The 21417-nt window shown below is 60.1% G+C and overlaps 5 protein-coding genes across 21 annotated transcripts; 3 read left to right on the top strand and 2 right to left on the bottom strand.

Annotated features, from left to right (window-relative positions):
* The first annotated feature begins 9 nt into the window (after positions 1–9).
* On the top strand, positions 10–1843 carry C13H8orf82 (chromosome 13 C8orf82 homolog). The gene is made up of 3 exons (XM_053558243.1): positions 10–310; positions 843–891; positions 1108–1843. Exons 1-3 carry the CDS (start codon positions 149–151, stop codon positions 1551–1553), a joined length of 657 nt encoding a protein of 218 aa, XP_053414218.1. The 5' UTR covers positions 10–148; the 3' UTR covers positions 1554–1843.
* Positions 1835–6358, top strand: LRRC24 (leucine rich repeat containing 24). Of its 5 annotated transcripts, none has more exons than XM_053558210.1 (7): positions 2189–2328; positions 2596–2674; positions 3241–3301; positions 3760–3988; positions 4114–4392; positions 4551–4719; positions 5351–6358. In XM_053558210.1, the coding sequence occupies exons 3-7, from the start codon at positions 3294–3296 to the stop codon at positions 6271–6273; spliced, it is 1608 nt and encodes a 535-aa protein (XP_053414185.1). In that variant the 5' UTR covers positions 2189–2328; positions 2596–2674; positions 3241–3293; the 3' UTR covers positions 6274–6358. The 5 variants fall into 5 exon arrangements, with proteins under 5 accessions (XP_053414184.1, XP_053414185.1, XP_053414187.1 ...); XM_053558211.1 differs by having other exon boundaries at positions 2207–2328; positions 2569–2674; XM_053558212.1 differs by lacking the exon at positions 3241–3301.
* Positions 6359–6481: 123 nt separating this feature from the next.
* LRRC14 (leucine rich repeat containing 14) lies at positions 6482–10478 on the bottom strand. Of its 11 annotated transcripts, none has more exons than XM_053558229.1 (5): positions 10408–10426; positions 9324–9420; positions 8544–8897; positions 7765–8349; positions 6706–7665 (listed from the first exon to the last, which is right to left on the bottom strand). In XM_053558229.1, the coding sequence occupies exons 3-5, from the start codon at positions 8870–8872 to the stop codon at positions 7098–7100; spliced, it is 1482 nt and encodes a 493-aa protein (XP_053414204.1). In that variant the 5' UTR covers positions 8873–8897; positions 9324–9420; positions 10408–10426; the 3' UTR covers positions 6706–7097. The 11 variants fall into 11 exon arrangements, with proteins under 11 accessions (XP_053414197.1, XP_053414199.1, XP_053414204.1 ...); XM_053558226.1 differs by lacking the exon at positions 10408–10426 and adding an exon at positions 9921–10401; XM_053558228.1 differs by lacking the exon at positions 10408–10426 and adding an exon at positions 10150–10401.
* A 20-nt stretch (positions 10479–10498) lies between these two features.
* Positions 10499–16870, top strand: RECQL4 (RecQ like helicase 4). Its single transcript, XM_053558165.1, is given in 21 exon segments — positions 10499–10722; positions 10789–10822; positions 10909–11006; positions 11209–11349; positions 11568–12380; positions 12456–12579; positions 12834–12938; positions 13020–13112; positions 13189–13325; positions 13695–13778; positions 13855–14037; positions 14119–14298; positions 14375–14516; positions 14605–14867; positions 14941–15208; positions 15284–15413; positions 15495–15664; positions 15739–15919; positions 15997–16159; positions 16299–16440; positions 16533–16870. Coding segments are annotated over 21 exon segments (3660 nt in total). The 5' UTR covers positions 10499–10638; the 3' UTR covers positions 16658–16870.
* A 54-nt stretch (positions 16871–16924) lies between these two features.
* MFSD3 (major facilitator superfamily domain containing 3) lies at positions 16925–19024 on the bottom strand. 3 transcript variants are annotated; one of them, XM_053558233.1, is made up of 6 exons: positions 18361–19023; positions 18096–18156; positions 17606–17753; positions 17388–17512; positions 17206–17315; positions 16925–17130 (listed from the first exon to the last, which is right to left on the bottom strand). In XM_053558233.1, the coding sequence occupies exons 1-6, from the start codon at positions 18775–18777 to the stop codon at positions 16957–16959; spliced, it is 1035 nt and encodes a 344-aa protein (XP_053414208.1). In that variant the 5' UTR covers positions 18778–19023; the 3' UTR covers positions 16925–16956. The 3 variants fall into 3 exon arrangements, with proteins under 3 accessions (XP_053414208.1, XP_053414207.1, XP_053414209.1); XM_053558232.1 differs by having other exon boundaries at positions 18096–19023; XM_053558234.1 differs by lacking the exon at positions 17388–17512 and having other exon boundaries at positions 18096–19024.
* Positions 19025–21417: the final 2393 nt, after the last annotated feature.

Below are 21417 nucleotides of genomic sequence, written 5' to 3'. Positions count from 1 at the left end.
GAGCCTTCTAAGCGGCGGGTCTCCGAGCCTCTGGCGGCGGGGTGAGGCCCCGGAACGCTGAACGCGAGGTTGCGGCCCGCGAGGGTCGTGTGCTCATGCTACACCGCTCCGGGCGAGAACTGCCGGCCGCTTCCGGCGTGCTGGAAGAATGTGGTCGCAGTGCCGGGTGCTTGGGTCCCAGGCTTCGGCCTTGGTACGGTCGCGGGGAACCCGGGCCTACAGCGGGGACGGGGGCGTCTCCTACACGCAGGGCCAGAGCCCCGAGTCCCACACACGCGAGTACTTCTACTACGTGGACCATCAGGGCCAGGTGGGCCAGCCTGGGACCACAGTAAGGGGAATGCAGGGAAGTTCTGCGGGGCGGGGGTGGGGCCCCCATTGTGGGGCGGGGCCAGCAAAGATTGATCGGATCCCTCCGGGCCCAGCTGGGCTCTATGGAGAGAGAGGAGCGGCCTGGCTCAGCCCCGGTCGTCCCAGTGGACAGCCTCCCGCACGGCCACGTCCCCACGGCGCCATGTAGTTCCGGGCTCGCCTGGTGGCGCTACTGCCCCACCTGCTTTGGGAGTCCTGCGGATGGAAGCAGGCCAGGCTGCCCCTGCTGAGGCGGCAACACAACTGATTAGAAACTTGAAAGGAGGTAGAAAGCGCAGGAAAGTCTCACTAGCTCAGGGAACCTGTGCGCGAGGAACCGCATGCCAGAGTGCAGGTAGATGCGGGAGAGTCGGCAGGACCCTAGGTTTGTTTTCCACGCGCCTCTCCGCACACACGAAAGGAAAACAAACACGGGCTGGAACTCAGGACAGCCAGAGCTTTCCCGCCCCGACCTGCCCCTCTGTCCGCAGCTTTTCCTGGATGATGCCAAAATGAAGAACTTCATCACCTGCTTCAAAGGTACTGCCGTCCCCTCCCCCCGACCCCGGTCCCTTCCTTCACCCTGTGCGGGCTCCACTTCCTCCCGGCCGCCCGCACCAAGGGAGAGGCCGCCCTGCGCTCAGAATCTCGGCTAAGTGAAGCCAGGTGGATTCTTCAACCCCGACGCCAGCCCCTGGTATAGTCCAGAGGCCTGGGGTACCCGGCATTGTGAGCAGCCCGCCCTTCACTCCCCAGACCTGCAGTTCCTGGTCACCTTCTTCTCCCGTCTGAGACCCAACCACAGCGGGCGCTACGAGACTTCCTTCCCCTACCTCTCGCCCTGTGGCAGGGAGCGCAACTTCCTGCGTTGTGAGGACCGGCCGGTGGTCTTCACGCACCTGCTGGCCGTGGGCAGCGGGTCCCCGTATCTCTCTTACTGCGGCGGCGGCGAGGCCCTGGCGGTGCCCTTCGAGCCGGCGCGCCTGCTGCCTCTGGCCGCCAATGGGCGCCTGTACCATCCGGCGCCGGAGCGTGCGGGCGGCGTGGGCCTGGTGCGCTCCGCGCTGGCCTTCGAGCTGAGCACCTGCTTCGAGTATGGGCCTGGCGCGCTCACGCTGCCCTCGCACGTGCGCTGGCAAGGCCACCGCATCGCCCTCACTATGGACCTGGCCCCGCTGCTTCTGTCGGCTCAGCCTTCCTAAGCCACGGGCGGGAGAGGGGCGGGAAGCGGCAGGACCCCAGCGTCCTCGTCCGCTCCCCGGGTACCCCGGTGCCCCCTCCGCTCTCCGGCACTCCCTGGCGCCTGTATCCGGTTCTCCTCCCCTGCGACCCGGAGCCCTAGTTGCCTGCATCCCACCGGCCGAGCGCGCGTGCGCGCTGCGGCGCCCTAGGCCCCGCCCCGGCGCTGTCCAGGGTGCTGCTGCGGCCCAGGAGTCCAGGCCCTTCAGTGCTCCCAGCCCCTGGCGTCCTTGGGATTGGCCTGCGTCCGCGACGTCAAGCTTTGGCAGCGGGCGCAGGCGGTGCGGGGCTGCGGTGCGCGTGCGCGAGCGTCCCCAGCCAGGCCACTGCTCCGGCGCGGGCACGGCGGGGGATTCGCTTGCCGCGGGAGCGCCAAGTGAGGGGCGCCCGGCCCAAGGTCAGCGGGCGTGAGCCGGAACTGGGGACCGTCCCGGCGCGGAGTGGGGGGCGCAGAGACCACGCCCTCCCTGATTCTGAACGGGGACTGACCTGCTCTGAAGGGGGCCTACTAGGAGGCGGTGGGGGTGGGGGGGTCGAGGCAGCGGGTCGCTGTGCGCCCGGGGGGAGGGACGCAGGGTTTTCTTTACCTCCGCTCGGTCGAGCCCCGGGGACAGTGACACCAGCGGAAGCTCGGACGCCCTGCCCCTGCCCAGCCGAATTAGGAGCTTGTCCTCCGGTAGAAAGATTCCCGGCTCTTCTTTTCTGGCGCCCTCATCCCTGCCCCGCGGCCCTTCCACGGTGAGCTGCATTTAGAGTTCTGAGGAGATGGCGGCGGAGAACCTTCAATACCTGCGGAGCCTTGGGGCTGGAGGCTGGGTGGGCCTGGGCCAGCCCTTTGTAGTCAAAGAAATGGATCCGAGGGCCCAGAGAATGCCCCCAGCTGCTTGGGTTTCACAACACATCCTGAGGCATCTGGAAACTGCCCCTCCCTGGGCCAAAGCTATTCTATTAAAACTTTATTGCTGTGCTTATATCTAGTGACTTGAAATAATTGCACGATTACAGTTTGGGGCAAACACCAAGACTACTTGGAACCTTTCCACATGGCTCAGTGAGCAGTGAAACCTGGTGAACCAGGCGCTAGGTGAGGCTGGGGAGCAGTATACCCTTGTTCCAGGCTTCTGTGACTGGCTTCTCAGCCCAAGTCCCCCACCTTTAAAACTGGGACAATCCCAGCCTTCTTATTCCAATTGCATGCATGTTATTCTACAGACTACATCTTCCAGCCTCAGAGGTCATTGCTTCCAAAGACCACTTGGGAAACTACAACAGCAACCCTGTTGCTGGCCCCATTTAACCCCCAGAACAGAGCACCTTTCTGGGAGCCACCATGGGGAACATGGGTTTATAGCTTTTGAGCTTGTTTGCCCTATCCCCCAACTCTAGCAAGTTACTTAAGGAAAAGCCCCAGTTCTAGATTAGCTGGCTCAGGCAAGTAGGAGCAAGGATTGGACTATCCTGTGCCTCAATTTCCTATTAGTCAGTGGTTCCTCTGAAACAAGCTCTGCTACCCCTATGTGAACCCCAGGGCAAAGGATTTTTGGTTAAGGACATGGTCTAAGGTCAAGTGATACCCTATACTTTGTCCTGGGGGCACAAAAGTACCTGCACTCTAGGCTTTGTCCCCAGGTTTTATGCCAATCCCCACAGGGTGAAGACAAGGGGACATGTCTGTCCAGAGCCTCTTCTTCCCCTGGTAATCCATGCTCAGGTAACTGGGCCCTGGACTTTGCCACCCAAACAAAATTCCTAGACCTATTCCCTGCACCAGCCTCTTGCACCCCAGAACTAAGGGGTGGCAAGTTGCCAAGTCAGCAAGAGCCAGACGTCCACACACGGTGGAAACCCTGCGGGGATGGGATAACAAGGGGATGGGTGGCTTTCCTCCACTATGAAAAGTGTCTGAAAGGTCCAGGAATTCTGAATTTGAACCTGATGCCCAGATTTTTTTTTAAATAGAAGGTCTCACTCTCACCCAGGCTAGAGTGCAGTGGTGCAATCACAGTTCACTGTAACCTCAAACTCTTGTGTTGACCAGGTCTTTATGAAGGTGTTTTGTCAAGGCAGGAAACAAGTTTTATTTCAAAAGTTCCACAAAGGTATGGATCTGAGCTTGCGCTCTTCACTGGTTCTTGAATGTTAGGCCTAACCTGATAACCTGTGTTTCAGGTGGTGCATTCTATCCCGCTGGACCTCAAGGAGGCTGGTCTCCCGGGACATGGCCCTGGGGACTTCTGTGCTGCTGCTGCTGCTACTGCTGCTCCTGCCGTTGCTGCTACCTGGGTTTCCATCCCCAGCCGCCGGCTGCCCGGCCGCCTGCCGCTGCTACAGTGCCACAGTGGAGTGCGGTGCCCTGAGGCTGCGTGTGGTCCCGCCAGGAATCCCACCCGGGACGCAGGTGGGCACCAAGTGGTGGCGCTGGGCGGCGGGAGGAGTGTGTGAGCGTCTCTGTGGGTAAATGGGGGAGTTCTGGGAGAGAGACTCCTGACTGCGGGGTAAGGCCCCACTTGCCCTGGCCCGCAGACGCTGTTCCTGCAGGACAACGACATTGCCCGCATAGAACCGGGCGCCCTGGCTCCGCTTGCCGCTCTGCATCGTCTCTACTTGCACAACAACAGCTTGCGCGCCCTGGAGCCTGGCGCTTTCCGCGCACAGCGGCGCCTACTCGAACTGGCACTCACCGGCAACCGGCTACGTGGTTTACATGGCGGCGTCTTTGCGGGCCTGGCCCAGCTGCGCATACTCTACTTGGCCGGCAACCAGTTGGTGCGGCTGCTGGATTTCACGTTCTTGCACCTGCCGGTGAGCATCAAAGGACAAAAAGGGTGGTGTCCTCCTGTGTCACCACTAGCCTGGCCAGGCTGGAGAAGTTAGGGGGAGCAGAGTCAACCCAGTCAGGATTATAAGGGGACCTGCCTTTCCCAGCACTTTTTCCTGATGATCTGCTGTCCCTACTTCAGCGACTGCAGGAGCTGCACTTGCAAGAAAACAGCATTGAGCTGCTGGAGGACCAGGCTCTGGCCGGGCTGTCCTCTCTGGCACTGCTGGACCTCAGCAGGAACCAGCTGGGCACCATCAGCCAAGAGGCCTTGAAGCCCCTGGCCAGCCTGCAAGTACTACACCTCACAGGTACCTCTTTCTCAGGCAAGGGTCTCTGCCTTGGTCACAGTGCTGGCAGGAGGGAGCAGGCCCACATGTAGAGGGGGCTCTTGACAGCAGGCAGCTGGGAACACACTGAAGGGCCACACCACCACCTGCAGCCATAGGGGAGGGCTGCCAAGAATAGAGGTGCTGGTGGAGGCACAGTTCAGGTACTCTGCCTAAGGAAAACAGGAAAGCTTGGAGTTCCACAGGTTGATTTAACATATTTGAGGGTTTTGCACGATTTGGGGCCATCAGAGGTCAGCCAGCCAAATCTCACCTACAGGCTGAGATTTCCATGATTTTAGTGTTGGTGGTGTGTCTATGTGGACACAAGGTGCCAACAGTGGAGCTTGTTGGAGTGAGCCTCTAAAGGAGCAGCTGCTTTCACAAAGACCAGTGGAGAAGTGACTGGGAACAGGTAGGCATCAGATGTGAAGGGCTTGCTCCCATCTCAAGGAGGCTGGAGTGAGAAATGGGGTGGCAGGGGTCCTGGACTCCCTGCAAAGAGGCTATAGGTGGTGGTGGGAAAAGGCTACAGCAGACTAGCAGAACCTCAAGTGCACAGGCTGTTAAGGGACCAACCCCAAGCCACCTGCACCCTGACACTCTCCCACAGAGAACCCATGGCGCTGTGACTGCGCCCTGCACTGGCTGGGCACTTGGATCAAACAGGGTGGCCAGCGGCTGCTCAGCTCCAGGGACAAGAAGATCATGTGTGCAGAGCCTCCGCGCCTGGCACTTCAGAGTCTCCTGGATGTATCCCACAGTAGCCTCATCTGCATTCCACCTTCCGTACATGTGCATCCGCTGGAGCTTACAGCCAACCTGGGTGAGGACCTACGGGTTGCCTGCCAGGCTTCCGGTTACCCGCAACCTCTGGTGACCTGGAGAAAGGTGTCCCAGCCCCGCGAGGGTCAGTCGCAGGACCAGGCCCGGCTTGAAGGTGGATCGCCTGGCCTGGGCAGGCATGCGGCCTCCGACATGGGCAGCGGCATGCTCTTCCTCACCAACATCACGCTGGCGCACGCAGGCAAGTACGAGTGCGAGGCCTCCAACGCCGGTGGCGCCGCCCACGTGCCCTTCCGGCTCCTTGTCAACGCGTCTCGGCAGCAGCCGAAACAGCAGGTGCCCCGACCGCCCCCAACCGCCCGCGAGCCCAGGCACGAGGTGGGCAGCATGGCCTTCCGTGCTCTGGGTCTGGTCACGCAGACAGCCGTCGCAGCGGCCATCGCGCTACTGGCATTCACGGCGTTGCTGCTGGCCGCCATGATCTGTCGCCGGCGCCGCAGGCGGAAAAAGGCTCGGGCGCCGCCGGGGGAGGGCGCGCTATTCATCAACGACTACTCGGATGGGCCCTGTACCTTCGCGCAGCTTGAAGAGCTCCGCGACGATCGTGGCCACGAGATGTTCGTCATCGACCGCTCTAAGCTGCTGTTCGCCGAGGGGCCAGCAGAGGCGCCCGCAGCCCGCGGCCCGGTAGACGGGGCAGCGCCGGGACTCCGCGGCCCACCACCAGTCGCCTACGAGCTCTGTGCCTGAGGCAGGGCGCGCACCGATGACGTAGGTGCCGGGGATTGGCCGGCGCAGCTCACGCATCCTCCATCAGTAAAGGTGAAGCCGCGCACTGTGCGCTGAGCCGTATGTGGGGCGCGGGGGCGAGGGCCGGGAGCGCTGCACGCGGACTCTTAGAGCAGGGGACCCCAACACCCCCACGAGGCCCCCTAGAAAAGGCACCCCAGAAATGTCCCAACTTTTACACCGCCCAGGCCGGCAGGCTGTAAGATCTCGGGCGTCCCGAAGGTGGCTCAGGCTGAAGAACAAGGACTGCCCGGTGACGCTTCTGGTGTTGCCAGTAAGGGTGGGACGACAGGCTGATGGGTGCTGCCTAGTGGCCAGGATGGAGGTGACGGCAGAGATGGGGAGAAGTTACAGACGACCAATTAGTACTGAAAAAATAGCCACAAATTCAAGTTCCAGACACACTGCACGTTAGTACCTTGACTCCCTCCAGCCCCAAAGCGCAGCACAACTGCAGCCATAACACCACAAGGAGCCCCAGAGTGCATAGAGACCTAAGCCTCCCTGCAGCAGGCCCTGTCCAACTTCAAGCCAAGATCAGTAGGTTCTCAGTAAAGGGTTGGGAAGGACCCAAGGAGACCATCTCTCTCAGCTCACATCTGGTATGCAGACAGGACCCACACCAAACTGCAGGGCAGTGCAAAAAGCAGGGGGAACTCAAAGTACACCCAGAAGCCAGGCAGAGCTGGCAGGCAAGCAGAATCTAGTGCTTTTATCAGTCCAGCAAAAGCCCTATCTACCCAAGGAGACCCCTGATGGCCTGTGTCTCACCCAAAGACTAGCAATCATAGGCTGAAGTAGTCTGCAGCCAGCCGTCCATAGATGTCTGTGGTCCAGAGAACATGTGCACGGCCTGAGGCCAGCAGCAGCTGGTGCAGCTCGGCTTCTACTCGGGCAAACTTTTCTTCATTGATGGAGGCTTCCAACAGGACAGAGGCAGGTGGTGGCCAGGGCAGGCCCTCATAGCAATCCACAGGGAAAGGGTGTACCACAGTGCGCAGTTCAGCCTGAGCTGCTGAGTCCCGCAGCAGCTCCTTGAGCCCCGCCATGGATAGTGGGTTGCCATAGAGGCCAAGATAGCGGAGACTGGCACAGCGAGTTAAGATGGGTAGTGTGGCAAACAGCTGGGTATCAGCAAGCTGGCATTCTGTCAGTTCAAGGTGCAGCAGTGTGGCTGCTGCTGCCTGCAACAGACCCTGGAAGGGTGCAAGCTGGCTGCCAGACAGGTCATTGCCACTCAGATCCAACTTCTTGAGGTGGGCGGCATGGGAACTCTGTGCCAGAAAACGCAGGTCCTCAGGCAGCAGAGCACAGAAGGCCAGCTCCAGGCTCTCCAGGGGACTCTGCAGAGTGCTGCAGGGGCACAGAGGTTACAGAATGGTCACAGACAGGCAGGGTCAGAGGAGAGTCCCCACATAGGGGAAAGGCAGGGGAGTGGTGGGGCCAGCTCACCTTAGCAGCTGGTCCAGCCTCCCTGAAAGAAGAGAGGAGCCCATGCTGAGCTCCCGCAGACAGGTGAAGCGACCCATCTGGGCCAGGAAGTAGCGGAAGTTGTCCTCACCATCCACAGAGGGCTGCCTAGAGTCCCCATGTACATAATGTAGCCTCAGGCTAGCCAGGTACTGGAAGCGGGCCACATGTGGGATTATCACAGACAGGCCTCGCAGGCCCAAATTATTGAAGCGCAGGTCCACACGGCGCAGACATCCTGCGTCCAGAAGTTGCAGCAGGGCTACTGTATTACGCATGGGCAGGTCCTCAGCTCGCAGGTCTCGGCAGCAAAGCCGCAGGGGGCTGCCTACACTACTTCGGAGTGCCTCCCGCAGGAATGCATAGGAGGCTCGGTTCACTCGCAGGTCCACACGCACCTCCACAGGAACAGTGGCCAGCTCTGGCTCCACAGCCCCACCCTGCTGCTGGGCGATGCATGTGCGGGCCACAGCTGCTGTGCAGTCCCACATGCTCATGGTGCCTGGGTCCTGCTCCACGCCATCATCGAGGATGCCTGTCATGTCCAGCACCCGCAGCACGTGCTTCCTGGGAGCAAGGGTGGCCTGAGGTGGGGAACCAGGGGGAAAGCCCACACCCCATCCCTTCTACCTTGGGATAGGAGCAACAAGTCTGCTCCTACTCAGCTCCTGCTAACTGCGGGACCCCAGCCTGGAACCTTCTCAGGGAACCCTCTTTGCACGCGCCCCCCAGGCCTGAGGGCCTCTCAGGTGGGTCCATACCTGCAGAGGGGCTGCGTGCCAGCCCCAGCCTCTGGGGCATGGAGCCGGGCAGTCAGCCCCAAGATCACTGCCTGCATGCTCTCTGTGCTGGGCCGCTCTTGCAGGAGGGCCCGGCTGCAGTGGGCGCACTCCTGCAGTAGCTGCTGGAAGCTGAGCAGTGGGAAGGGCCACGTATGCACCAGCTCACGTAGTACAACTGTCTTCTTCTCCATGAAAGCCACCTTGAACAGCAGGGGGAAAAGCTCACGAGGCAGTAGGGGCAGGGCCTGGCAGGCAGCTGGCTGGCACTGGAGCACCTGCCGAGTGCTCAGGAACACAAGCGTGTGCATGGCGTTGGACCAGGCAGGTGTTCACCTGCAGGAGAGGAACCTTCAGCATGGAGGAAAGACTCAGGCCACTACCAGACCACAACCCTTCCCACACAAGGGTGGTAGAAAAGCCCAACACAGTGCCTGGTGGTCACAACCCTTCCCACATAATGGTGGTAGGAAAGCCCAACACAGTGCCTGGTGGTTAATAGAGGACAGTTACAGAGAAGTACTCGTTAGGTGCTCAGCACTGGGCTGGGCAGAGTGGACTAGAGGACAAGGCCACACCCCTCCAGAAGGGCCTCTTTAGGAATACAAAGCATCAAGCCATATACGAACTACATAGCACCATTTGTAGCCTGTTTGCTTGTGTGTGCTTTTGACAGATGTTATTGCCCTCCAGGACCCCCCTGGGTACTTCAGGCCAGTAACCCTTCTTCGAAAGCAAAATAAAGCCCAGGCCCCTTCCTACCGACTTTCATCAGCATAAAGAAGGTAGGATAAACCAAGGGGTCCAGCAGCCACATCATGGTTCTTCACCCACCCTTTTCACAGAGGCTACCCTTGACCTACATGAAGCATAACAGGGAGAGGTTAGAAGAAGACTGAAAACTTAATAAACATTAGGGCAGGCACAAAGACCCAGGACCCAGAGAATACTGAATCCAGATAACATGACCTATGAAATCCAAACCCTCAATGTGAAGTAACTACTGCTTTCCAGGGTGTCACCATGCATGGAGACCCCTTAGAGCAGCAGTTCTCTTGTCTCGACCCACAGGAACTGTATTAAAGAGCCATGGCATTAGGAAGGTTGAAAATCACTGCCTTAGAGAAAGAAAGTCTAAACTTTATGGGTCCTTACTGCTGGTCTAAACCTCTGTCTTTTCTGGAGAACCCATGTTCAAAATGTGCCAAACCAAGGATTGCTCAGATGAGGTAAAGACAGCAGCCAAATTGGCATCTAAGCTTATAAGATCCCCACAAAAAGACTCCTAAAGTCACTGGGTACCTGCGACAGGGTGTGTCAGTCCTGCTGCTTTTAGCAGCGGCAAATTGGCAGACTTACTGTGTGCCAGGCACCTCGTCCTCAAAGCTACATCATGGCCATCCTCCTGTGACAAATTAGAAAACTAAGGCCTAGGCCTTGTCCAAGGTCACAGCTCCAGGGACGAACCTGGGAGGTTCCCCTGCAGGCCGCAGGGGAAAGCGTTCATCCTGGGCTGTCAGCTATTACGAAAACGCCCCTGTCCACCTCCTCCGGCCCACTTTCAACCCGACGCTCCCCACCCCACAACCTCCTGCGCGAGGCCTCCGCCTCCAGTCCCGGAGCGTCGCCCGCAACGGTTCCGAGGCCACTCCGCCAGCGCGGAGGGCTCCTAGATCCTTCCCCGAGAGCGGCGGCACCGCCCGGGCTCCTGGCCCAGAGCACCCAAGAGCCAGCCCCGGCGTCCCCGGCCCGGCAGCTCGAGCGCCCAGCACCCCCACCACTTGCAGCTGGGCAGGCCAGTGGCTCGCGCCGCCCAGCTCGGACCCCCGCCTGGGCCCGCACTCACCTGCACAGCAGTCGCAGCCACCCGCCCCGCCCCGCCCCGCCCGTCGGCCTCGCCCCGCCCAGCGCCGCGGCGCGCCACGATGACGCAACACCTCCCGTTGGCCGTGCCGCCGCAGAGCGCGGGGATTGGTTACCGGGTGCGGAAGCCGCCGCAACCTGCCCCATTGGTTGGCGGTGGACACAGCGCTCGTCGCGGGAGATTTGCAGAGCGCGGGCTGGGCCGGCGCGCGCCATGGATCGGCTAGGAGACCTAAGAGCGCAGCTACGGGCGTGGGAGCGCGCGTTCGGGAGGCGGCACGGGCGGCGGCCGGTCCAGGTGCGAGCAGCTCGGGGTTCGGGGGCTTGAGGGCGCGGCCACATAGCTGACACGCTCCCTCCACAGGCCGATGTGGAAGAGGCGCCCGAGGAGACCCGCGGTGAGCTTGCGGCCCTGGGCTGGCCGGAAGTGGCGGGAGCCGGCGCGGGGCACCGCTCTGACCCCGACTCCCGCCTGCCCATGCAGCGCTCTACCAGGAGTACCGAGCCCTAAAGAGAATTCTGGGCCAGGCTGGCGGCAGGCCCCGCAACACCGACCCGTCACTCCCCACGGAGGCCGAGGAGGTACCGGGCCCCGACACCCTGGTGTCCCGTGTGGCGGAGTAGTAGAGCCGAGAGGAGTCGGGGTCAGGCCTTCGCGGGGCGCAACTCGGGAGGAGGACCGGGCAGAGCGAAGGACTGGCCCTTTTTCCCATTTAGAGAAGGGGCGGCCGCAGGCTCCCGCGCCCCACACAGGCCCTTCCCGCCTGGCCTTCTGTCTCTGCAGGCCCCGGAGTCCAACTGCTGGGGGCCCCACCTTAACCGGACTGCAGCCGGGAGTCCACAGCCTGGACCAGCGCGGAGATGCCAAGGGCTTGTTCAGGACTACGGGGGGAGACTGAAGGCGAATCTGAGGGGCGCCCTGCAGGTGGGGGTTGCAGGCAGCCAGCCACCTTGCTTCAAGGGGCTCTGCTTCTTGTCCAGTCTTCCCCCGTTGGGGGAAAGGGGACGAGCCCTTTGGGACAGGAGCTTTTTGGGGAGGTTCTCAGGGCTGGTCTCTGTTCTCAACTTTATTTCCGTGTGGGTGGCACGGTCTCCAGCAGTCTTGCAGCCTGAGTTCTGCGTGCTGCTGTTCCCCCCTCACAGGCTGGGTTGGTCCTGACCTCTGTCCCCCGGCCTCCACGAAGACCCTCATCCAGGACAACCAGCATGAAGCCCTCAGACCCGGAACCCATCTCGCCTTTTCTGAATGAAGCCAGTGACGTGCAATTGAAGCCTTCTGGACCCCAACCAAGGCCAGGCCGACTCCAGCAGCTGCAGGCATCCCTGAGTCTGCGGCTGGGCTCCCTAGACTCAGGGTGGCTGCAGCGGTGTCATACTGGGGCCTCAGATTTTCTGGGGGTCCCCAAAGCCTGCAGGTCTGGCCTGGGCTCAGAGGGGTCACAAACTCTGAACTTGGGTGCAGTGGCCACCCTTGGTCCTGGCACGGGCTCTGAGGTGCTTTCTCAGGGCCCAGAAGTTCCAGGCCTACAGGCAACCCAAAGGGTTTCAAGGAGCCCCCAGCCCAGCAACAGAAAAAGCCACAAGCCAAGGTGGAGTGAAGAGCCGTGGGTGAGTGCTGCACAGGTGGAGCAGGACAGTGGCCAAGCAGAACCTCTGTGTGACAGGGGTGGGGCTGTAGCCCTTGAGGAAGACCCTGCAGGTGAACCTGCTCCGGGACAGCCACGTCCGCCCTGCAGTAGCCCCTTGGCCCTGAGGTACCGTGGCTTCAGCCAGGGCAGGGCAGTAGCCTTCTGCCCTCAGCTGAGTCAGCCAAGGCAGGGCAGCTGAGGCATGTCCCACCTTCACATCTCCCTCAGGCCAGCTGTTAAGAGCAAGGGCAACTACGTCCGCCTCAACATGAAGCACAGACGCTGTACATGGGGTCAGGCCCTGCGAGGCAGGCTGCTCCGCAGACAGGTGAGATAGTAGCAGGATGGGGGCAGCCCCTCTCCCTTCTTGTCTCATCTGAGTTCTTATTTTGTGTCTCTCCAGGCACGAATGCAGAAATGGAAGAAAAAAGGGGAGTGTTTTGGGAGTGGTGGGCCTAGAGTCACAGTCACAGCTTGTTTGTCCTGTGGACAGCTTGGTCACTGGGCACAGCAGTGTCCCCAGTCAGGTGAGGCAGTGACTATGGGAGGAGGGCACTGCATTCTGGGGAACAATCCTAGCCCAAGCAAAAGGCCCTACCAGCTCTCTGTTTGGGTTCCTCAGGAGGGTGCCAAGGATGAGGATGACTTGGCCCTTTCCTGCTTGGAGGACAGGCTCTGCCCACTCCTAGGACTATGGGTGATCATGGCTAGTGACTACATTGCTAGAACCATCTCAGTTTAGCCTGGAGCCCTCACACCACCTTCTCCTATCTGCCCCTAGCTGCTGAAGAGGTCAGAGAGCCTGCTGGGCCTGAGCCCTGGGTACCTCGCCTAGTCCCTGCTGTGCCACCACTCTACCTCCCAGGGCCCTCAGGGCAGATGGCAGGTAAGCAGACCTTACTGGCTCGGAGACCATGAGGTGACTCAGGTTGGCTTCATTCTTGGTGATCAACATCTTTGTCTACAGAGACACCACCTGAGGTCTTTCATGCCTTGGAGGAGCTTGGACACCAATCCTTCCGCCCTGGGCAGGAGCACACAGTCATGCGAGTTTTGTCTGGTGAGCATGGTTGTTGGGGCTGAGGTGGGCTGGGGCTGGGCCACACAGGCTTGCTGCTGACTCCCATCCTGCCCAGGCATCTCCACACTGCTAGTGCTGCCCACAGGCGCCGGCAAATCCCTGTGCTACCAGCTGCCAGCGCTGCTCTACTCCCGGCGCAGCCCCTGCCTCACACTGGTCATCTCCCCACTCCTCTCACTCATGGATGATCAGGTTTGTCAACAGAACCTTTGGCAGCCAGGAATTGATGCTCATGACTCCCTTGGGCTGCTGTTCCTGTCCCCAGACTTCTCCACTTGACCCCCAAAAGCTCCAAGGTGTCTAGTTAGCCTTGGTTTCAACCCTTAGCATCAACCTGAGAGCAGCTCAGCTCAACAGGGAGCCATCTCCTCTGGCCCATCTGCTCCAGGGCTCCCAGGTGGTTCTGGATCCCTAGTCCTAGGACCCAGGGCCTGATTCTTCTCTCCTTAGAGGGCCTAGGATAGATACAGCAGTACCCCTTGGGTTGAGCAACTCTGCTATGATTGGGGGGAAGATCCAGGCTCATCCGGCCTGTGATGGCCATTTCTCCTGTATCTGCAGGTGTCAGGCCTGCCCCCATGCCTAAAGGCAGCCTGCATCCACTCGGGCATGACCAGGAAGCAGCGGGAGTCTGTCCTGCAGAAGGTAGGGGAGTTCATAAGCCTGAGGAGGCAGGCAGTGGGCAGCACCTGGGGCATGCACCTGACCCTGCTGCCTTCAGGTACAGGCAGCCCAGGTCCATGTGCTAATGCTATCACCTGAGGCACTAATGGGGTCAGGGGGCCCTGCCAGTCTCCTCCACGCTGCTCAACTCCCTCCAGTGGCCTTTGCCTGTGTCGATGAGGCCCACTGCATCTCTCAGTGGTCCCACAATTTCCGGCCCTGCTACCTTCGCATCTGCAAGGTGAGCTAGCTACCTGTGGGTCAGGGTGAATGTGCCAAGTGGGCTGGGGGCCTCACTACCCATCCCTCCCCTATGGCACAGATTCTTCGAGAGCGCCTGGGTGTACACTGCTTCCTGGGTCTCAGTGCCACGGCCACACACAGCACTGCCCGTGATGTGGCCCAGCACCTGGGCGTAGTGGGAGAGCTAAGCCTCTTTGGGCCAGCCCCCATTCCTGCCAACCTGAACCTCTCTGTGTCTATCGACAGGGACCCAGACAAGGTGGGTGTGTATTTTCTGGAGACAGTGGTGAGGGTGCAGCCCCTGACTGCCTGTACTCATAGCTGCTTCTCATTAGGCCCTGGTGATGCTACTGCAGGGTAATCGTTTTCGGCCCCTGGACTCCATTATTGTTTATTGCAACCGGCGTGAAGACACGGAGCGGGTCGCTGCACTTCTCCGGACCTGTCTGTGTGCAGTTCAGGGCCTGGGCGCTGGAGGTGAGGCCTAGGTGGGGCTGAGTGTCCACATAGACCCACCTCAGACCCAATTGTCCCAGCCCATTTACCATGTCTGTATTCCCCAAAGGTCGTGCCCCTGAAGCTATAGCCGAGGCTTACCATGCTGGCCTGTGTAACCGGGAACGGCGGCGGGTGCAACAGGCCTTCATGCAGGGCCAGTTGCGGGTGGTGGTGGCCACAGTGGCCTTTGGAATGGGGCTGCACCGGCCAGATGTGAGGGCTGTGGTACACCTGGGACTGCCCCCCAGCTTTGAGAACTATGTGCAGGCTGTGGGCCGGGCTGGGCGTGATGGGCAGCCTGCTCATTGCCACCTCTTCCTGCAACCCCAGGTAGGCATCCCCTCCCCAGTGCCCACACCCCCAGCACTTCGCCCCCCACCCCCTCATGCTTGTCCTACTGCAGGGTAAGGACCTGCAGGAGTTGCGCAGACACGTATATGCTGACAGTACTGACTTCCTTGCTGTAAAGAAGCTGGTGCAGCGTGTGTTCCCACCCTGCACCTGTGCCCAGCTGTTCCCAGAGCAGCAGAGAGGTGTGGGTGGGGACAGGCCTGTGGCCAAGCATCGTAGCAGCTCCCAGACAGCCCCTGGACCCAGGAGGACCTGCCCAGGCCACGAGCTGGCCCTCCCAGTGCAGCCAACAGTGCAGGCCCTAGACCTGCCAGAGGAGGGTAAGGGACCTCAAGGAGAGGGTGGACACTTGGAGGGCTGCCCCCACACCCCCTGAGGCATGCTCTGCTCCCCAGCCATTGAGACTCTGCTGTGCTACTTGGAGCTGCATCCCCGGCACTGGTTGCAACTGCTGGCCATCACCTATGCGCATTGTCATCTGTGCTGCCCTGGGGGCCGTACCCAGCTCCAGGCCCTGGCCCGCAAGTGAGCACACACCTGCCTGAGTTGGAGATGAGGACAGAGGGACAGGGCTGCTAGTCACATATTCCCTCTCCCTGGGCACAGGTGTCCCCCTTTGGCAGTGTGCTTGGCTCGACAGTCACCTGAGGACACAAGGCAGGGCAGCACCTCCATGGAATTTGATATGGTTGAACTGGCAGACACCATGGGCTGGAAGCTGGCCTCTGTACAGCAGGCTTTACACCAGCTGCAATGGGACCAAGAGTCCAGGACAGGTATGCTTGTCCCCACCCCAGACCCTGCTTGTCTGCCTGCCTGCCTACCTGCATCTGACACGTTCTCTTGGCAGGTGTGCGGCAGGGCACAGGGGTGCTTGTGGAGTTCAGGGAGCTGGCCTTCCACCTTCGCAGCCCTGGGGACCTGACATCTGAGGAGAGGGACCAGATTTGTGACTTCCTGTATGGCCGTGTGCAGACCCGGGAGAGGGAGGCTCTGACCCGTCTGCACCGAAACTTCCAGACCTTTCACAGGTGGAGAGAAAGTGGGCAGGGCTTGGGGCTACTTGCTGTCCCCTGGGGTGGTACTAATGGACTTGTCCCACCCCCAGCGTGGCCTTCCGCAGCTGTGGTCCCTGCCTGGAACAACCTAGCGAGGAGCAGAGCACCATGCTGAAGGCCCTGCTTGGCCGCTACTTTGAGGAAGAGGCAGAAGCAGCACTAGGGCCAGAGGCTTTGGGGGACAAGCAGGACCCAGAGAAAGAACAGGCCATGGTGAGTGACAGCCCGTCCTGGGGGCCATTCCTGAGAGGCTGTGGGCCTGTGGGGAGGTCAGGCTGTGTGTTCCCAACTCTACAGAGTTAGTTAGGGCCCTCCCAACCTGGCTCTGGGTCTCCTGGGCCCTGGGGACTAGGGCACAGAGAGATTGGAGGCACCACCCACACAGCTCCAGGACTGGGAGGACCAAATCCGCCATGACATCCGCCAGCTCTTGTTCCTGCACCCAGAGGAGAAGTTCTCGGGCAGGGCTGTGGCCCGCATCTTTCATGGCATCGGTGAGGGCGCAGGTGGCTCAGTCTGGTGCAGGTAAGAGCCAGGGCAAGACTGGGGAAAAGTTCTCATGGCCTGTGGGTTTGCTCTACCGTAGGCAGCCCCTGCTACCCAGCCCAGGTGTATGGGCGAGACCATCGTTTCTGGAGAAAGTACCTGCACCTGAACTTCAATGCCCTGATGCGCCTGGCCACAGAGGAACTCCTGCTGGCAGGCCGCTGACTGCCTGGCACCAGCCCCCACAGGGACATGGAGTTAAGGACCACATGGCCACAGTGTAGGGAGTGTCAGGGGTAGCAGCCCATCCAGTAAAGTGGGTAGTCAGTGACCAGGCTGGTGACCGTCCTGGGCAAAACCTGCCAATAGGGGTCTGGGGACGAGGATACTCCAAACTTCAGAATAAAAAATGCTCAAGTTACAATTCCTCTCTGGAGAGGCAGTTCTGGTAGCATGGGAACAACTGCTTATCACACGTCCCAGACACATCAGGCCACAGGGACACTCGGTTTTATTGACCACCCTCAGGCCAGGGTGCTGGGTGCCAGGCCCAGGCCCAGGATGGGCAGGGTTGAGAGAGTGAGGAGGAGGAAGAAGCAAGGACGTAGCCCCAGGGTGTCAACCAGGGCTCCAGCCACAGTGCCCAACAGCAGCTTCCCCAGCAGCTCCAGCGTGGCCAAGAGGCTGTAGTGTGTGGCCTGGTGGAGGTACCAGAATGGGGGTCAGAGCCTGTGTAGCAGCACAGCCCCTTGCATCCTGGTCATGGCTCTCACCTGCAGGGCACTGGGTGCCAGCTGGCTGCAGTGCATCATCACAGTGAAAGTGGTCGTGGTGACCAGGCCCCCCAGGAAGTGTTGTAGGCACAGGCTCAGCAAGGCTGCTCCTGGAAGGACAGAGGGTAGCAGTACTGCACCACCCAGAGATCCTGCCTCCAACCTCAAGGATAGCCCCTCACCTCTCAAAGCAGTGCTACAGCACAAGCTGGCCCCTGGGGTGTCCAGGTGGAAGAGTAGGGCAGTCTGGCAGGCCAGGGCTCCAAGGCAGAGCCGCAGCACTGACCCCAGCAAGGGTAATGGCTTCCTGGAGTGGGGGTGGGGAGACTGGGCAGTTCAGGGGATTCTAGGGCAGCTTGGAAGGCAAGTGATTATGCAGAGCAGGATGGGGAGTACATACCAGTGCCTGGTCAGCAGGACACCAGCCAGGAAAGAGCCAGCAATGGAGCAGGCCACAGCACCCACGCCATTCCACAGCCCCAGCTCGGCAGCAGAAGCACCATGGTCCAGCAGGAGGAGAGGAAACAGGCTGCTGGCACCCTGCTCACCTAGGAGGAGATTGTGGGCAGGGGAGGTCCTGTGTCTGCCCTCCCTTCTCCCCACCTGGAAATCAGTCCTGTCCTTGTCTCTTCCTGGAGCATACCAGGAGAAAAATGGCCACTAGGCAAGCCTGGGGCTAACATGAAGCATCCCAAAGAAACCTGAGGGCTGTGGTTAAGCTAGAACTGGGGAAAAACAGACCAGCCCCAGCTGCAGAGCCCTGAATGTTGGGGCCAACCTAGACTCCAACATTCAGGTCATATGTTCCCGCTCCCCTACCAAAAAAAAAAAACTAGCCCTACAATCGGCTTCCAGCTACTGGGGCCAAGTCCAGCTGTTCCCTGACTCACCTAACTTGTAGGTGAGCACGAAGCCTGCTGTCCACAGGGTCCCTGGCACGGTCACCATATCCTGCAGAAGACGCAGGGTGTAATAGGGGTACTCTGAGGGCCCAGGACCTGGAAGCTGGCCCAGGACCCGCGCAGTCCAGGCCAAGGCTGCAGCCAGCCAGTAGGCGGCAGCTAGGAGCAGAAAGAGCCCTGGCCACGAGAGAGTGGGCAGGAGGGCCAGCAGCCCGCCCCCTGCCAGTGCTGCCCCCAGCTTATAAGCCACAACCTGCATGGTGCTGCCAGGCCCCAGCTCGGCGGGTTCTAGCAGCTGCACGGCCAGCGTGTCCAGAGCCACGTCCTGCACAGCCGCACAAAGGTTCAGCAAGAACAGCAGCCCCACCGCAGCGGCGGGCAACCCGGCCTGGCCGCTTTCAGAGGGAGGCAGTGCGGCTAATAGCCCGCACACCAGGCCCAGGGCTGCCGTGCTGCGCGCCAGCCAGGCCCGCGCGGAACCCCGCGCTCCCACCAGTGGGGCCCACGCCAGCTTGAACAGCCATGGGGCATACAGTGCCTTGGCCAGTCCCACCCGCGTCAGGGAGAGCCCGCGTGCCCGCAGCAGTGTGGGCAGCAGCCCGGACTGGAGTCCATAGGGCAAGCCCTGCACCAGGTACAGGCTGAACAGAGGCAGCAGCTTCCCGCGCATGCCGGCTCCGAGGCCCCGAGATCCGCTCCGGGCGGCGTCGGATAGGGTAAGGTCCCAACAGCATGAAGTCAGAAGTCACACTCCGGCATAGCTCAGGGGCAGAGCCCAGGTGGGGCAGAGCTTGGGTGTCGACACCCAAGAACAGAAGCCGGGTCCAAAGTGGGTGACGAGCGATCTGCCCCCCAGGCGGTAGCCGTTCCACACCCAGCGGCCCGCAACTCCCAGCAAGCTCTGGGAGGCTGCGGGTAATGGCCGGGGGGCGGAGCCTCCGGGGAGGGATGGGGCTTGCAGGGCGGGGCGCTCCGCACTTCCGGGCGGGCCTCAGGATTCTCCAGAGCCACCAAGCTGAGCACTGACAGGACACTGAGCGGATATGGTATCAGTGGTGCCTCGCGGCCACCGGCTCCAAGGCTGGAAGGTTGCGTGGGCCTCAGAGACCAGGAGAGAGCCAGAGTTGGCTCTCGGATGCTCCTGGTGGTCATCCTAGCAACAAGCTCCACCCAACCCCACCCGTCATCCCCTCCTCCCAGCCACCAACACATACGCCCACCAAAGTCCTTAGCAGATGGGAGCGGCTAAGAGCGGCAAGCTCCAGAGCCGGAGCCAACTGTGTCCGCGGCCCTATTCTCTCAGTTCTCAGCCCTAGTCCCTCCCAGGGTCCTCAGATCCACTCTAGAAGTGCCTCCCGCTCCTGTTGCTGCAGTGCCCAGCCCTCATTTCTCCAGCAGCCCCCATGGAGGAGTTAGCCTTTTAATGGTTCCCCTGTCTACTACTGGATACGTTGGCCACTGGACGCCCCCACTTGCTGTGCTGAGGCTTTTGTCCCCTCCCAAGGCAGTGCCCACAGGACAGCCATGGAAGGAGGGGGTTTGCGTGAAAGATCAGGGCCCAGGCTCAGCCAGGACACAGCCAACCACTGTCTAGTGTCTGGTGACAAGGGTAGGAGAATTGGCCTAGCTAGAATTGGCCCTGCCAAGGGAAGGGCCCATGTGTGGTCTTTCCTGCTCAGACCTGTGCCCTCAGGGGCTCCCAAGGACTAGATGAGGCTGTGAAGTGTGGTCTCTGTTAAGAACCATCTCTGTGGCTCAAGCGGCTAAGCGCCAGCCACATACACTGGAGCTGGCGGGTTTGAATCCAGCCTGGGTCTGCCAAACAACGACAGCTGCAACCAAAAAATAGTTCAGGCGTTATGGTGGGCACCTGTAGTCCCAGCTACTTGGGAGGCAGAGGCAGAGAATCGCTTGAGCCTAGGAGTTGGAGGTTGCTGTGAGCTGTGATGTCACAGCACTCTACCCAGAGCGACGGCTTGAGGCTCTGTCTCAAAAAAAAAAAAAAATCTCCATGGCTTGGCGCCCGTAGTACAGTGGTTACAGCACCAGCCACATACACCAAGGGTGGTGGGTTTGAACTCAGCCTGGGCCAGCTAAACAACAATGACAACTGCAACAAAAAAAAAATAGCCAGACGTTGTGGCTGGTGCCTGTAGTCCCAGCTACATGGGAGACTGAGGCAAGAGAATCACTTAAGCCCAAAAGCTGGAGGTTGCTGTGAGCTGTGACGCCACCGCACTCTACCAAGGGTGACAAAGTTGAGACACTGTCTCAAAAAAAATCATCTCCTGGGCGGCGCTTGTGGCTCAGTGAGTAGGGCGCTGGCCCCATATGCTGAGGGTGGCGGGTTCAAACCCAGCCCTGGCCAAACTGCAACAACAACAACAAAAATAGTCGGGTGTGTGGTGGGTGCCTGTGGTCCCAGCTGCTTGGGAGGCTGAGGCAAGAGAATTGCTTAAGCCCAGAAGTTGGAGGTTGCTGTGAGCCATGTAATGTCTTGGCGCTACAGTGAGACTCTGTCTCTACAAAAAAAAAAAAAAAGCATCTCCAGAGTGGTCAAAACTGGGTGCCTTTGTCAGTCCTGTCTCCAAGTCTGAAAGTCCCTAAAGCCACCCCAACTCTTGGGCCAACTTGAAGACACTTGAGCCAACACATTTCTTCAGCTGAAGAAGCCACTTTAAGTGGGCTTCCTGTCACTTCATTGTGTTTTTGGGTCCAGGTTTCTTCATCTATAAAATGGGAACAACCGTGGCTACCTTGGAGGGCCATCTGTGCAGACTAAACCAGTGTCCCACATTAACATTTCCACACATAGGCACTTACAGGGCACAGGACTGCCCACTCCACCTTCCTCCTCCAGCCCCAGCCCTCTCTTGGAAAACCAAGACTTCGTTAAGCCCTCAACTATCACCCTATCCAGTCACCTGCATCCTATGGTTTACTATATCCCCTGTGCCACCAGTGAAGAGGAAAACAACACAGGAAAGGGAGAAGGGAAGGAAAGGCTTTTTTTTGAGACAGAGCCTCAAGCTATTGCACTGGGTAGAGTGCCGTGATCACAGCTCACAGCAACCTCCAACTCCTGGGCTCAAGTAATTCTCCTGCCTCTGCCTCCCAAGTAGCTGGAACTACAAACATCTGGCTATTTTTTTGGTTGGCTATTTTTTGGTTGCAGCCATCATTGTTGTTTGGCTGGCCCGGTGTGGATTTGAACCCGCCAGCTCAGGTGTATGTGGCTGGCACCTTAGCCACTTGAGCCACAGGTGCTGAGCCAGGATACTCTTTTTGTTTGTTTTTGAGACAGAGACTC

The sequence above is a fragment of the Nycticebus coucang genome, chromosome 13 (assembly GCF_027406575.1).
Source record: "Nycticebus coucang isolate mNycCou1 chromosome 13, mNycCou1.pri, whole genome shotgun sequence".
In the NCBI taxonomy this organism is placed as follows: Eukaryota; Metazoa; Chordata; class Mammalia; order Primates; family Lorisidae; genus Nycticebus; species Nycticebus coucang.
The sequence above is the reverse complement of the archived record's forward strand: the minus strand, read 5'-3'. Positions and strand labels throughout refer to the sequence as shown.